Source organism: Malus sylvestris, chromosome 13 (assembly GCF_916048215.2).
Source record: "Malus sylvestris chromosome 13, drMalSylv7.2, whole genome shotgun sequence".
Taxonomy (NCBI): domain Eukaryota; kingdom Viridiplantae; phylum Streptophyta; class Magnoliopsida; order Rosales; family Rosaceae; genus Malus; species Malus sylvestris.
This window is the reverse complement of record NC_062272.1, coordinates 14,873,288-14,889,856: the sequence shown is the minus strand read 5'-3', so window position 1 is coordinate 14,889,856 and position 16,569 is coordinate 14,873,288. Positions and strand designations below refer to the sequence as shown.

At 37.4% G+C, this 16,569-nt stretch overlaps 1 protein-coding gene across 5 annotated transcripts; it reads left to right on the top strand.

Annotated features, from left to right (window-relative positions):
- Positions 1 to 5,666: 5,666 nt before the first annotated feature.
- Positions 5,667 to 15,871, top strand: LOC126596929 (dual specificity protein phosphatase 1-like). 5 transcript variants are annotated; one of them, XM_050263638.1, is made up of 7 exons: positions 5,667 to 5,681; positions 11,827 to 11,984; positions 12,645 to 12,795; positions 12,908 to 13,043; positions 13,512 to 13,626; positions 14,067 to 14,212; positions 15,590 to 15,871. In XM_050263638.1, exons 3-7 carry the CDS (start codon positions 12,688 to 12,690, stop codon positions 15,613 to 15,615), a joined length of 531 nt encoding a protein of 176 aa, XP_050119595.1. In that variant the 5' UTR covers positions 5,667 to 5,681; positions 11,827 to 11,984; positions 12,645 to 12,687; the 3' UTR covers positions 15,616 to 15,871. The 5 variants fall into 5 exon arrangements, with proteins under 5 accessions (XP_050119595.1, XP_050119594.1, XP_050119591.1 ...); XM_050263637.1 differs by having other exon boundaries at positions 13,506 to 13,626; positions 15,593 to 15,871; XM_050263634.1 differs by having other exon boundaries at positions 13,506 to 13,626.
- The last annotated feature ends 698 nt before the right edge of the window (positions 15,872 to 16,569 follow it).

The following is a 16,569-nucleotide window of genomic DNA, read 5'->3' as shown; positions in this document are numbered from 1 at the left end:
CCAATCATAACCTTGAAGCAAAGGTTCCAGGCAGTGATCTTTGAGAAGGTTTGTAATGGATGCTGGGACGTTGTCTTTAAAGAATGGTCCCAGGATCTGATGGGAAGCGCTCGAGTCACCTTCGAATCACAGGTTTTTTATGGCACTCCGGTCAATAAAGTCTCGACACTTAGCACAATCGTCGGAAAGCTTAGAGATGAAGGTGTTGAGAGCCATTGTGGAGGACTCGAATGAACTTCTAGATTCAAAAGAGTTTTTCTAGTTAAGAATGGAGCTTTAAAGAATGATTTGAGAGTAAAATGTTTGAGATTTCTGAAGGCGTAAAGGAAAAAATGAAGTATTTTGAGTATTTATAAGGGTTTTGGGAGAAGGACAATCGTTTGATTTTGAAAATAAAGGGTAAAACTAGTTGGACAGTTTTACAATCATTATGGAGATTCGGGAAATCCATATGAAGAGACCAAGAAATTCATTAACCAAGGCTGCGTATTGGCATGTGACGGCAGATTCAATGATGAAGAGACGTTTGATTATGTGCACGACTCAAACAGACCTGAAAATTCGTAGTTCGAGGTTATAATGATAGCGTGTGGTAGGGTTTTAGGGTTTGAGATGACATATCAGTGTCAAGGACAAACGTGCTAAGAAGATGCCACATGGCAGGGTGTCTGACAAAATTAGATCATGTGATCGTGCTTCATAAATGCGCCTGATGGGTGGAATATTTGAGACTTTCCTTTATCCTTTAAAGATACATTTAGGGTTTGATTTCACTTCTTCAAGGTCAAAATTCGGCTAAGGAGTTCTAGGCCGAAGACCTCAGAAGCGAGAGGGAAATGTTTGGGCCTAAAATAATATTATTGGGCTGAGCGTAGGTTCATGTTCGGCCCAAGGCTTTTCCAAACATACTATGGAGCATCTAGTGGTCATAAGTCGCCCAGTCAAGTGGGTCGAGTCCTATTGCAAGAATGATTGGACTGGATAAGAGCGAGTGGGTCGAGTCCTAATATGAAAATGAGTTTTGATGGAATGAGGATGCTAAGATTTGATAAGTGAATGCGGCCGAGTAAAGAGTTTGGTTCAAAGTCCTAGGAGAGGTAGGATTGGCCGAGACGTGGTTAGATTATGATAAAGAATCCTAATCCGGGTATAGTTATGGTTCAGCCATGATAAGGTTGGGTCCTATAAATACAAGACGATATACAGTGAGAAAGGCCCACTCCAATTCAACATACAAACTACCTTGCACAAACCCTCGTTCCACGTGAAACCTCTCAAACATCTTGAGATTTTAATTTTCTTTTTTGCCAACACATCTTCAGTTTGGATAAACAACACTGTTATCGTAGAATCAGCCGACTGCGGAGCACCTTCAGTTTGGATAAACAGCACTGCGTCGAGACCGACTGGTTATCTATCCAAGTCTCGGCCAAGAAGTATTTTCGAGTTCTTGTTAGCAAAGGTCATCTCATTAGCCTTCTCGGCGAAGTGAGGTGTTACAAGTTACTGGGCTCGGCACTTTGAACGCCGAGTTATTTTATAATTGGATACTCGTAAGTGGGATTTAGAGTTCAGCATTATGATGGCCAAACTACATTTATGATTAAGACGTACATTTATTTTGAGTACTTGTGTCATATAGTTTGGTGTCGATTCGGCGTGCTTATACTCTTACGAATATAATCATTGTGACCGAACCCGGCGCCAATGATTTGTGAACTTCGCAGAACTAGCAGCCTTATCTTCAAGCTCTAGAACCCGAAGGCCGAGACGCGTTCCTTCCTCGGTCGCAGTCTCAAGATTAAGAAGTCAGCAATGCGCCCAACGCAACGCAACACATTCTACTTCTCAATCGAGCTCGATCAACGAGTTGGCACGTCCCGTACACAACCGAAGAACCTAGTTAGCTCATTAATTACTTGGCATGCGTGCCACGTAGGCTTGGTAGTTTTTAGGGTTAACACATTCACACGAACTTCACGGATTATCCGAGTTGTTATTTGTCCGGTGCACCATTCCCATGGTATAGGGACGATTATGCAAGTTTTAGTAGATATGAGGAGGTTTGGGGTAACCGACAAAGTTCATGGAGTGTTAGGCTACCCCTATACTTTCCTTAAAAAGATGTGATTATTGTTATTTTCAGTTATTGTTATTTTCAATTCAATATTTCAGTTTGTATTTCCTAGCATCCCCCTACAGTCTACAGGTCCGTGTCGATTTCCGGCGTATCTCGGGATCAGGGCGTGACATTTCAAGAGTTTGTCAATGTAACCTCAAATTTTGTATGAGATTTTTCAGATATTTGCATGTTTCTACAATTGCAATTATTGAAGAAAAGTTTATCTCATAGCCAAACAATGCTACACTTACTAACTTTTTATCCCAACTTATTTGCCAAACTAATGTGTAGGGATGGGCACGGTCTGGTTTGGCTCGGTTCCACCCTTAAAATGGAACTGGAATAAAAAAATTTCAACGCTTCGGTTCATGCAGTTCCGCTTAAATTTATTACTAAAATCGTACGGTTCGGTTCATGACGGCTCTAGTTCGGTTCATGCCGGTTTACGGTTCTAACCAAAATTATACATATGTTTTTTCTAATTTTCTACTTCTAATACCAAACACATATTTCAACCACAAATTCTAGTAAATTTGAATTTTCACTACTAGATCTACAAGATTTGTGACCGGAGGATAGAAAGTGTCATATAAATATAAATCAAATGATAGAAGGGCTCCTATCAAGACCAAAGTGTAGATCTTAAACTAAAACTAAAATGTACATAATGCATAATATACTAGAAAAGAATGGAGAAAAATAATGTAGGGGAAGAAAAGTGATAAAACAACAAAGGAAGGGGAGAGAAGTGAAGAAAAATATTGGGCTTATGCACATGGTCTTCTTGGAAAAATGTCTTATTTATATAAAAATAATAATAAAACAATAATTTATATTACAAGTGGTTCGGTCCGGTTCCCTAAGTTCTTAATATTTCCAAACCTAAACCGAAACCATTTGAAATGATTCGGTTCGGTTTTTGTTCCTATTTTGACTTTTTTGGTCAACATGGTTTTTTTTGTCACAGTTCGATTCGGTTTTCCGGTTTGACGGATTTTATGCCCACCCCTACTAATGTGGCACATCATATTCAGTCCCATACAATTAGTCACCCCTAACCCAAAAAAATAGAAAAAGAAAAAGAAATTATTAAAAATGATCCAAAGTTAAATTTCAATCATTGAGCGAAATAAAATTAAACAACGACAACATACTAATCAAATTTTGACAAAACGACAATTAAAAATTGATGACATTAAAAAACTAGCCAAAAACTAAACCATTTCAATAACTAAGATTTGAAAAATAATCTCCTCGATCAATTTTTAGAAGAGTAAACTTAATACAAATCTAATTTTGTAATCTTTAGTTCACTTTGTTGGATTAGGTCAAATCAAACCACTTATTTTTAGCAAGATTCTAAAAGATGTTGGGCGCCAGTCTGGCGACGAGTTGAGGCTTAGCGCTAAGGCGGACTATTGTCTGTTTATACTTAAAATATATGTAACTTCATTATAAACTACAAAATAGAATGACATGTATATTAGGAAGTTTTGGAACGTAATGAAAACATGAGGATCATGCATATAATATGTACTCATTTAAGTATTCAACAAGTCTCTTATAATTTATTAAAAAAATAAAATGCAAAATGAAAGTTATATATTTTCTAAGTGAGTCGCAACATAGGCGAGTGCCTAGGCGAGTGTTGGAGGGCTAGGCGAGTGCCTAGGCATGCGCCTTAGCAGGTCTAGACGCCCTTTCTTAATTTTCAAATGTCTAGGCATAAATCAGGATGGTGGCCAACCTCCTAGCGCCTAGGCGGCGCTAAGCAGGGATTTTTAGAACGGTGATTTTTAGCATTATTTTTACTTATATAAAATCCATATTATTTCTATCTTTTTTATTCGTATTTCAATTTTTAATTGTGCTAATTAATTGATGTTGCACATATTATATTTGTATAAAAATATAGTAGTATGGATTTGTAAGAGGGAGAGTATGAAGATGGGAATGACTTTCCAAAAATAGACAACTTGGAATACAAATAGATCATTAGGGAAAAATGAATCTATATATATATAAAGGGAGAATACCAGTTTGGTGAAGTATTCAGAAATGTCAAGAAAGCTCATTTGTTTTCTTCACAATTGAAATCCAAAAAAATGAAAAAATAAGGACAAACTGGTAAAAAAAAACTGTATTTAAAAATAAAAAATAAACATTTACATAGTGAGAGAAACAAATAACAAAAATACAACAAGAAAAAGAAAAAAAAAGGAGTGCAAACGGAAAAGTTGGAAAAGAAAACTAAAATTAAAAAAATGTTTTAAAAGTTAAAAGGAAAAAAAGAGAACATGTACGTGTTGAACCCTCAAATATGACGGAGAAAACGACTCCAACATGTTAGCAGTTTTCTTTGAATAATTCCCATGATCTGATGTGTGATTTTAGTGGGAAGTTCAACAATAACTACCCACATATCATCAATATACGGTTGGATGATCGAAAGGGAATAATTTTTGTCTTTTTGAGTTCAGTCTGTGGTTTCAATTTATTCCAACATAAAGAGTTCGACAAAATCAACAATAAAGATTGGTGAAGATCTGATATTTCGGAAAAAATTCTTCTCCGAAAATCAAATAAACCATCAGGTTAGTAATTCATATTTTCAATTTCCGTTCTCTTCCCATTTATACATATTTTTCAATTGTGTATGAATTATTTGCTTTGATGACTCAGAATTAGATTTGCATTCATATTCAGTTGTGCTTTTTAATACATGAGTTTTTAATAGGAGTGCCTAATACCTTGAATAATATCACAAATTTCCCCCTTTTGGTTGTTTGTGTTCTGGGTTTTGTGCTCTACATGCAAGGTGTCTTTTCAACAGGTATAACACTTTCTAGATTATTCATCATAATTTTGTCTATTGCATTGCGTCAATGGAGTTTTGATTTATAGTGATTATAATTCTCTAACTTAATATTATTTTGTTGTAAATAATGTTTTCATACGGTGTGTAGTTGAGTATTTATCTGATAGTTTGTTAACCCACATCAAATCCCAAAAAGCAAAGCGTAGGAGGGGACAGAGCCCCTTTTAAACCCCGTCATTTTCAACAAGGTTTGATTTATCTCTCTCTCACTTTTTTCATCCCTCCTTCTTTATATACCTGTACCCTTAATATCTATGCAGATTATCCTCTAATTGGTAAACAGAATTTAATTATTATTCTTTAGTTTATCATTTCACATCTACTAATTTTACCAGTTTAATGCTTGATTTATTTTTGTCAATTTAATTGCGTTCTCATAGATTGCCCAATTGATTTTATTGCTTATTGAAAAATTTGTTGGAGACAGATTTTGATTTTCCTTTGATTATCTCAAGTAATAATGCAAATTCTGACCGGAACAAACATGGGTTTCTTTTTTCTTGTAAGATTATGATTTTGGGTTAAGAAGACAAGGCCAAAGATATTATGTGATTATTTGAAATAGAATGGTTTTTGCAGGGAGTCTGAATGTCTGTTGTGGCTACAGGAATCAAAAACGAGTGAAAGGTAAAAGCTTTTCTCTCCCAAGTATTCATCACCAGCAATTACAGCTAGAGCCAAGTACAGAGTTTAAGGTATATCTCTCCTCTTGCTTTCTTTCTACAATTTTTCTGTCCAAATTTCTTTGAGAAAGTTAGGGTTTTGGTTTCCGTTCTTGGATTAGATTTGTAGATATTCTTATGGATCTCACTTTTCTTTTATTTAATAGAAGCATAATCTTGCTCTTGGTATTTTAACTTTGCTTTCTTTGCATCAAGATTGTATCTTTCTTGGTTTTCTATATAACCCATGTATTCCGTATATATTTACTTTTAGAATTCTTTGGTGTTGCTATTTTTATGTTTGGTGTCAGAAGTTTAGGTTTCATCTACTAGAAACTTGCATTACTGGGTTATAATTGTAAAGGTTCTATCAGACCAATTACCGTATGTTACATTGTCCAGTTCAAGCCTTTCTTTGAAAATATTTTAGGGTTCTTTGTTAAAAAATAGCAATGTGAAACTAGGAAGCGCAATTTTGTTGCTTAGTTGTAAGATACTTGAGAAGCCCAATATTACACTAATCAAAGAACCGAAAAGGATGTGGAGGTTTTGATTTCTTGGAGAAAAACGAGGACTAAACCTGGGAAGATGCTTAAAGCTCAATAAAGAGACCTCCGGAAATTTATACATAATAGTCGACTCTAAATCAAAATGTAAGGGAAACTCAACTTTGTCCAGTTAATGGTAGTTTGGCATAGTTTTCTTATGAGATTTTTGGGGTGGTCTTTGTGTTAGATGACGTCCGCATGCTCAGTGCATCACCGAAACTTGTGGAGTTTGACTTGGTTCAAACTCCTATCCTTTCAGCTATTCCTAGTTTATAGGAATGTTTGGTTATTTGATTTTCTGTTGTAATCTGAACCTGTGGTTGTAATCCTTTCCTTGGTTTCTGATTGTATTTTTGAATTTCGAAAGTTCCTTGTATCTAGGGTTTTCAAACCCAATCTGTAATCATGACAGTATTATAAATACATGCATCCCACAATTGTTTGGGTATGCAATTGAAGTGAAACATTGAACTAGTAGGCTTTACATGGTATTGAGCCATTTTTTTGTCTAACGACATCGATCTTTTCCTTTCTTTCCCCACGCTCCAATGGCTGAAAACAATGTTACCCCTACCTCCTCCACTTCAAACCCTCATCCCAACCCCATTTCAAATCATTCCTTCCACCTATTTTCCACCGTCATCAACATCAAACTTGCCAGGACCAACTACCCACTGGGGTTGGCTTAAATTCTCCCCATTCTCAAAAGTCGAGATCTTATGGGATATGTTGATGGTACCTTGGTGTCCCCTTCCAAGTATCTGGCTGGTTCAACAACGGTGGACCCTGTGTACACTGCATGGGTTCAACAGGATCAAATGATCCTCAGTTGGATAAATGGATCTTTGACGACTTCTGTCTTGTCTATCGTGGCTAGCAAGAGGACTACTCGAGCCACCTGGGAAGCACTCGAGCAAAGGTATGCTTCTACTTCCCAACAAGGATTTTGTTCTTACGAAATGAATTGATACAGACAAAGAAATGTGATCTTACTGTGGCGGATTACCTAGATCGCATGAACGCGATTACCGACAACCTTGCTTTAGCTGGGCAACCTGTGAGTGATGATGAACTTGTTCAGATTGTGTTGAACAATCTCGGACCTGCCTTTGAGATGACTGTCAGTGCAGCTCAAGCCCGTGATTCACCAATCACCTACCCTATTCTTGAAGCTCTGCTATTAACAACTGAGTGTCGCATGGCTGAGCACACTGTTCCTTTGGTGAATCTGCGCAGGTCAATGCATTTGTTGCTTCTTGCGGTCGAGGTGGTGGCCGCACTCGAGAGACTGGAAGAGATGCATCTTCATCCTATCGAGGTAACACTTTCAACTAACGAGGCATTGGTCTTCGTAACAACAACATTGTCTGCACTATGCCATGCAACGGCAAACGGGTTGGCTCTAATGGTAAGAGAATTATCTGCCAAATCTGTGGCAAACCAAGCCATCCGACCCTTGATTGTTATCAAATAATGAATGTTGCCTTTGAAGGCAGAATTCCAGCAACAAAGCTCACAGCAATGGCATCTTCTCCTGTCTCTCTCAACATACAAAAGAATGGTACCTAGCTGTTAGATATAGGTGCCAATGTTCACATTACTCCTGATCTTCAGAATCTGGTTAACCCTAAAGAATACACTGGTAACGACACTATTGGGGGAATAGGTAATGGCTCTGGCATTTCTATCTCACATAATGGTTCAAATACATTACATACTTCAACTTGCTCATTTGATTTGCCTAATATCCTGCACTGTCCCACTGCCTCCCAAAACATTCTTTCCGCACATAAGTTCACTTTAGACAACCATTACTACCTACTAATTTTTCCATATTTTTTCCTTGTTAAGGACCTCAAGACCCGGAAGACGCTTTTCTGAGGGAGATGTGAGAATGGATTATATCCATTTCCATGTGGCACTGGACAACTCAAACATCCAATATCTGCATTTGTAGGGCTTCGGTGTTCAGTGAATACATGGCATGCAAGGCTAGGTCACCCTGCCAATTCTATAATTAAGTTTTTAATTTCAAATAATTTGGTACCAATTCATGGTACTTCAGATGTAAGCTTTTGTGAGTCTTGTCCCTTAGGCAAGAGTACTAAGTTACCTTCCAAATTGTCTGAGTCAGTTTCTAAGTTTCCTTTGCAACTGTTGCACTCTGATGTGTGGTGTTCTCCTATTATTTCAAATGAAGGTTTTCATTATTATGTTTTGTTTGTGGATGATTACTCTCGATATTCTTGGATTTTTCCTATGAAACACAAAAGTGAAGTGTTCCAAATCTTTGTCAAATTTAAGGCCAATGTCGAAAAAATGCTTAATTTGCAAATTAAAACCCTTCAGTGTGATGGAGGTGGAGAATATAAAAGCCATGCCTTTCAAAAATTCCTCACTAATAATGGCATTTCACAACGGTTTTCGTGTCCTAAACACCCTGAACAAAATGGAGTCGCCGAGCGCAAACATCGACATGTTGTTGAAACAATTATAGTCATGCTTTCTCAATCTCATATGCCTAACAAATTTTGGTTTGATGCCTGCTCCACTGCCATTTACTTGATAAATCGTTTGCCCACTAAACTTTTGTCCTATGCGTCTCCTTATGAGAAATTTTTCCAAAAAACACCAAAGTATGACATTTTAAAGGTTTTTGGATGTCGATGTTTTCCTTGGTTAGTGCCTTATATGCAAAATAAACTTCAACAAAAATCAAAACCGTGTGTTTTCTTAGGTTATTCACTGAATCACCAAGGTTACAAGCGCTTGGATCTGTCTAGCAGACGCATTTACGTGTCTCGCCATGTCCTATTCGATGAGGACTGCTTCCCTTTTAAGGGACTCACATCTCCTTCAGAAAACGTCACAGCTTCAGGTAATACTCAGGCCCTGGACCTATTATTCACTTTTAATAACCCTAGCAGCCATAGTTTGCCTCCACCACCTCACCTTAATCTGGCCGTACCACCACTTGCCTAAGAAGTCCATCCCATTCCACTCCCTCTCACCACGACAGTCTCTGAATCTATTACACACTCTAACCTCATTGTAGTTCCAAACTGTCCTACAATACCAGTGTCCTCCAATATTCCCCAGCCTCTTCAACCATCAAATGTGCAAGTCGCAGTAACTTCTGAACCTGTGGTTCCTGTCCCTACCAATGGTTCACACCATTCCATTGCTACACGCTCCAAGTCAGGAATCCATAAACCCAATCCCAAATACGCTATGCATCTAACTGTTGACAAATTACCTGTTGAACCAACGTGTTTCAGTCAAGCTGTTAAGTTTCAGGAGTGGAGGAACACAATGATTCAAGAATTTAATGCACTGCAGCAATGTGGAACTTGGAGTTTGGTTCCTCATCATCCTAAAATGAATATGCTGCCTAATAAATGGGTGTTCAAGTTGAAGAGACGTGTCGATGGTTCAATTGAATGACATAAAGCTTGACTTTTCGCCAATGGGTTTCATTAACATGCTGGTGTGGATTACAGTGAGACTTTCAGTCTCGTCGTTAAGCACAGTACGATACTGCTTGTTCTAAGTCTTGTCGTGTCCAACAAATAACATGTCGGGCAGCTGGACGTGCAAAATGCGTTTCTGCATGGGTTTCTGAAGGAAGAAGTTTACATGCGCCAACCACCGGGTTTTGTTGACCAACAATTTCCTACTCATGTGTGTAAACTTCAACGTAGTATTTACGGTCTCAATTAAGCGCCCAGGGCTTGGTTTCAGAGGTTCTCAGATTTTCTGCTTGAACTAGGTTTCCAAGAATCCAATGTGACTACAGTTTGTTTGTGTTCAGACAACAAGGTGAGTATCTAATTCTTTTAATCTATGTTGATGATATACTAATCACCGGAAATAGTCCTCATCAAATATCTAGATTGATTCAGCGACTGGGGACGTTGTTTTCGATGAAAGATTTCGATCTTCTTCATTATTTTTTGGGTGTCGAAGTCAAATATTATAGGACTGCTATGCATCTTTGTTAGTCTAAATATGCATTAGACTTGCTCTCTCACACTAAATTCACTTAAGCAAAGCCAATATCCACCCCGGTCCCATCTGGTCACAAGCTCAGTGCGTATGTAGGAGACCCGTATGACAAACCTGAGGTGTATCGTAGTGTAGTTGGAGCACTCCAATACATCACCATTACACGACTAGATCTGTCCTATGCTGTTAACCAAATGTGCCAATTTATGCATGCTCCAAAAACTACTCACTAGATGGCTGTCAAACGGATTTTGCAATATTTGAAGGCCAAGCATACTCATGGTCTTCTATATAAGCCTGGAACTACTCAATTAAGTGCCTTTTCTGATGCGGATTATGCAGGGAATCCGGATACTCGGCATTCCACTGGTGGCTTTTGTATATATCTTGGTTCCAATCTTGTCTCCTGGAGTTCTAAGAAGCAAAAGACAGTATCTCGGTCTAGTGCTAAAACGAGTACAAGCAGTTAGCATACACTACGGCTGAGCTATCGTGGTTCAGGTCTTTATTCAAGGACCTGCATTTGCATCTGGTTTGTCCTCAAATTTGGTGCGATAATGTCTCCTCCATAGCTCTGGCGTCTAATCCAGTATTCCATGCACGCACCAAACACTTGGAAGTTGATTATCACTATGTCAGGGAGAAGGTTGTTCGTGGTCAATTATTGGTTAATTATATTTGTTCGCAAGACCAACTTGCTGACTTGTTCACCAAAGGCTTGTCGTCGTCTCAGTTTAAGTTACTTGTCTCCAAGCTTCCGGTTGTTCCACAGCCTGCCAGCTTGCGAGGGGCTGTTAGATGACGTTCGCATGCTCAGCGCATCATTGAAACTTATGGAGTTTGACTTGGTTCAAACACTACAAGTTTCGATGATGCGCTGTGAGATGAATCTTCGATTGAAATTTTCAACATTAGCCACTCTTTCCCAAACCGATCAATTATCAATTTGGACTTCCTTTGAAGTTTATTTTTTGTGTGTAATCCATGACAGTTTGTAAACTACAGTTATGATATGCATGCCTTCATTCATTTGACTTCATTTCACTTTTGTTGTTGAATTTATATGCTTTTATAACTAAATGTTACTCTGTCCAAAATATTTATAGCTTCATTAATTTCAAATAATAAGGATGGAATGCAGGGAGTCGATGTGAGGCTGTGTGCTGGTTTGGTTTCCGCAACAACTTGAAATTCTACAATGGCTATATATTGTAGCTTATCATGTTCCAAAGAACCTGAATGGCAGGTTAAAATATATTGTAGCTTATCAACACATTTAGATGCGACTTAATTATATTTTATTTCTTTTTATTTGCAACTGTATGTTGAATTTTGTTTTTATGACATGGTAAATAAAACATCTAACACATCTTAAGGGCCCGAGCGCCCTTGATTAAAAAAAATTGTCTCTCTTTGAATATGTATGTGTGAGTACAAGAAGCCTTTCTTTTATCACGTATTTTACACGCGACTTAATTATATTCCATTTCCTTTTATTTGTAATTGTATGTTATATTTTATTTTTAGATTGCGGTATGAGAAAGAAATCAATTAATATAACATATCATGTTAAGAGGCGCATAACGCATATGATTAAAAAATATTTCTCAGATGCGCGTGCTTGCAGAGAGGGAGAGGGTAGTATTAAATGAAAGATGAAAAACTAACTTTTATATGGGAGGGCGAAGAGAAACAGAGTGATCAAATGCGCGCGACGAACAGACGCACTCCTTCTCGGACCCCAATTTTCCTACATCGCAGCTTCTTCAGTGAGTCTTTTCTTCGATTTTCCTTTTTAATTCTCTCGTTTCTTTCCAATTCTTCAATCTTTGTCAATTATTTCTTTTTATTTTTTTAATTCCCACACACCACACCTGATCTAGATGTTTGGTCTTCCAATTTAATCTGAATTTTGTTCTTCTAGGGTTGTTGAACAAGTCAATGATCGGGGAAAGTAGCTCCCTTGAAAGCTAAATTCATAGTATTTTTTAATAGAAGCATCAATTCATATGGGTCAAATTGTTTATGGTGATTTGATTTGCTCCTATGGTTTGTTTAATTGATCATCGGTTCTTCACATCCGGGTTTACAGTCCAATGTTGAATCATCTCAAGAAAATGCGAGCTTTTTTATTTTACTTCTTTTGGCACTTGATTTGCTTTGTTGTCGAGATGGTATTTCAGAAATTAGTCAAAGTTCGTGTTTTGAGCCAGATTTAGTTTCGGTGTTATGTCATTGGGATCGATTCTGGTCCGAATCTCGTATGTTCTTTACCAACTTTTATTTTATCTGTTCTGTCAGTTAGTTAGTTATTGCTCCCTGGGTTTCTTTTATTTGAGCATGATGCAATATAAAGTTTAAACTGGGGAATCTATAGTTTGTTCAAAATTACATTTGCTCGGCTTATCATTCGGTTGTTTTCCTTGCAGGGGAGTTAGTGTACAAGAGTGAAAAGTTTTCCAGTGATTAGCAATGGATCCGATGGACGAATCCCTCAAGAAACAAATTGCAACATTGTTGAGAGTTATACATGTGACAAGATGCTCTAAAGAGGACAACGTTCCATGCCAAATTGAAGAGGTAACTAGATTTTAATTTTACGATCAGTTTTTGGTCATTCACTCTGCATTGTTTCTACCGCCCTGCTTTCCGCAGCTAGGGTCACTTGTTTCTTATTGTTTTAATTTTGCAGGGTCTCTTCTTGGGTTCCATTGGAGCTGCAAATAACAAGGACGAACTGAAAAACTTAAACATCACACACATTTTGACTGTGGCTAATTCTTTGGCACCTGCATATCCAAATGATTTTGTGTATAAGGTTATAAATGGTATGAATGTTGTTCCTCTGATATGGTGCAATTCGGTTGCTCGTCATTTTGGTTTTTAAACTACCCTCCACATTTTGGGGATAATTTTACTTTAATTTATTGTCTCAGAGTTGATTGTTTCTTACACAGTCTTGTACTGGCATATAACCATTTGTTTTTTTATCTGAGATGATTGTTTAGTCGATCATAAGTGGTTTTCAAATGATTTTAGCATATATTATGTGAAACGCATAAGTAAATCTGTGCATCGTTTGTGGTCTTCTTTCTTCTAGAATAGCATTCCACTGCAGTATGCAATCATGATTCTATACCCCAAGACCCCACCTTATCAAGTATTTAATGCCTTGGTTCTACAAGTGTTTAATTCATAATCATGGTCATATTTTCTGTTTCATGCCAAGGTGTGAGATAGTAGAACCGAATTCGTATTTATCTTTTGGTGCTGTTTCAAAATTGTGGTAGTTCCAGACAGAGTCTGCACAGATCTAAAACAGCACTTTGATGAGTGCATCGATTATATTGACGAAGCTACAAGATCTGGTGGTGGTGTGTTGGTTCATTGCTTTGTGGGAAGATCCAGAAGGTGATTTTATCTTCCAGTATAGGTTATTGCTTTCACGTTGTCTTCTTTGCTGTCTTAATTTAAGTCATTGGTTAAGTGAATCCTTTAAATAAGGTTCGGTTGATCTCTTTGATACAACATGGATAAGGAAATAATGTTTTAGCATAAATTTTCTAGAATTTTGCATCTCTGTTATTAATATTAGAACAGAAAACAATTTGGGCTTTCAATTGCTGGTTTTAACTAGTTAAAGGTCAAGAGTTATGTAGTTTTGCCTAGTTTTTTTTTTCATTCTAGATCAGATCCAAGCTCTGTCCAATGTGCATCAATTCTAATAAGCCAAATCCAAATCATCTAATTTAGGAGATTTGTACAGCATAGAAGAAAATATACTTCCGAAGGAAACACTTTGCTTACTAATATTATTTGAATTTGGACTTTATTAATTGTTTTCCTTGCAGTGTGACTATTATTGTTGCATATCTGATGAAAAAGCATGGTATGAGCATATCTCAAGCTCTTGAACATGTGAAGAGCAGACGACCTCAGGCATCTCCTAATGCTGGTTTCATTTCACAACTGGAGAGCTTTGAAAGGTCTCTTTGTGGTGAGTCATTATTTTATTACTCATTTAATCCGACTAAGGTTCATGAATTACCGCCTTAAGTAGCTGAACCAGTGTAGCATAGGCTTCATTTTACTGAAAGATCTCCTCCTTGGCCAAACCATAACATAACATTTTCCTGCTGGCCTGAACTCCTGAATTTGAGCATATAGTTTATTCTAATTATATTGGTGTTGGCATTACTTTAAAATTGCTGATGATTTTTAGGGGGGCTAATTCTCACTACACCTAAAGAACGTTTTGAAGGAAATGCTTCACAAAAGGGTAAGGATGACAATGCACATATTGAGTGTAGCACGCAGATGTTGCAGCAAGATTTAAGCTAAAACTGATCTCATGTTAGTATATCTCTCACTGCCCCATTTCCATCCAAATCCGTAAAAAATGTGTTAAACCTTCTGATCTGCCACAAATGGGACCCACTTGAGGATCCTCTGCATGACTTTTCCCATAAAAGACTATACAAGGCTTTTAATCTTAGTCCCTCGAAAGAAATATAAGGGCCAATATAGTGCCACAGCTTTAATAATTTTTTTCCTTTCATTTTCCTTCGTCTTTGGCAGTGGAAGTCTCTTCCATTTTCCAGTCCCCTCCTTTCCACTCTTCCATGGCAGTCCATCAGGATCCTATACCCTCCCTCGTCAACACAGGTTCTTTCCCCTTGCCTTCCATCATCCCACCCTGCGGATTTTGTGAAGAGACAAACCACCACCCACACCAGGCAAATATTTAAAAACTAAAGCATACAAATTTGATTCGAACTCCGAAGGCATTTGTATTTAGGTTCTGCATTTCTTTTCCTAGAAGTATGGAGTATGATTAACGGGGATTGATGTTGAAATATTGATAGAGAAGAATATAATTAATTAGGTAATTTGTGGTTTTTTTAAAACTGCATACCTTTTGCCCTTGATAATCAAATGGTGGAAGGCCCATTTGGTTGATTAGGAAGAAAAACAAAGGCAATTAGAGGGTTCATGTCGAATTTGTCATTCTCCCCCTTTTCTAGTCTTCTGTGTGTTTCTGCGATTCTGGGTTTTGAACACCACCAGTTCCAACCCCAAAAAATAATCCATGCATGCTTAGGTTGTAAGAAGTGAGAAAAAATGAATTTTACGGGGCAAAGTGAGAACAAGTATGAGTTTCAGGGGGACAGCCGTAAATAAGCCTAAAACTATTGTGCAAAAGTTTTGCCTTCAAAATCCATAGTTGTCACCTGAACTATGTGGTGTCAAGATCTAGGTTTTCTGCTTTTAAGTAAGTAATGTTTGTGCATATTCTATGTTCCATGTTTATATATTTAGCACTGATGTTGGTTTGTTTGTGATTTGCTTTGGATATTCCTTTATATAACTGAAGCAGATGAAGAGAACAAGACAACGTAATGTACATGGTTGGCCTCCAGCGTTGAAGAACCTCGCTTGAATATATACGTTCCCAAATTAGATGAAATTTCGGTGGTATAGATAGAACTTTCACAGTTGTTAACTTGTTACAAAAGAAAAGGATGTGCTCTGGATTTAAAGTTGAATATGAATGATTAGGTTGTAAGAAATGTAATAAAATTCTTATTGCACTCTGTATAAATCGTCGCAATATATATATAGAACAGCAGTGTGGTACTGTCTCGTTGTGATGTTATCAGGGATGCTAATTTGTACATAAATACCAATCAACAAATATAAACACCAAACAATGCTGTTTTGGCAAAACGTATGTATGAATCAAAGGAAAGGATGAGAGTGAATCGAAGGGAATTGAAAGGAAGAAGAATATAAGAACGCGATATCTTTTGTGCCTACACCTATTACCGTCCGAAGTTTTTCAAGACAAAAATGTTAAAGAGGTGACCGGTCGGAATTATTACAGTGATCAGTTGGATGGAAGCAGGATTTGAAAATTGAGAGAAGCAACAGGGGCGACTAGTTGGACCGATGTCGAATGACTGGTCGGACCAATAAAACCTTGCAAGGTGAACGGTCGGAGCATGTTGAAGGACCGATTGAAGTTGTTTTGATATTCAAAATCTTCACATCTTTCCGAAGGTAGAGGGGTGTTTAGTCGGTTTTAAACTTTAAACTTTGATACAGCTAGCATCAAAAACACTTCAGACACATGTTCTACAAGCTAGAGATTGAATTCAAATGAAAAGACATTTTTCACATGAAATTGTGCCTCTTTATTGAAATGGTGCAAACCAAGTGTTATATGGTTATGAATGGTGGTGGTTGTTGAACCATTGCAGAAATGAGCACATATTAAATCTCTATTAATTGACGAGTCACAGACAAGTGCTATAAGAAAAAGTTAGTATTCTCTAAAGCCTTTTTTCATTGACA

Excerpts from the sequence above, each read along its gene's own strand:
- LOC126596929 (XM_050263634.1), top strand. The coding sequence starts at position 12,688 with ATGGATCCGATGGACGAATCCCTCAAGAAACAAATTGCAACATTGTTG. Across the intron at positions 12,796-12,907 it reads TTCCATGCCAAATTGAAGAG|GGTCTCTTCTTGGGTTCCAT; the intron begins GTAACTAGATTT and ends TTAATTTTGCAG. Across the intron at positions 13,627-14,066 it reads TTTGTGGGAAGATCCAGAAG|TGTGACTATTATTGTTGCAT; the intron begins GTGATTTTATCT and ends TTTTCCTTGCAG.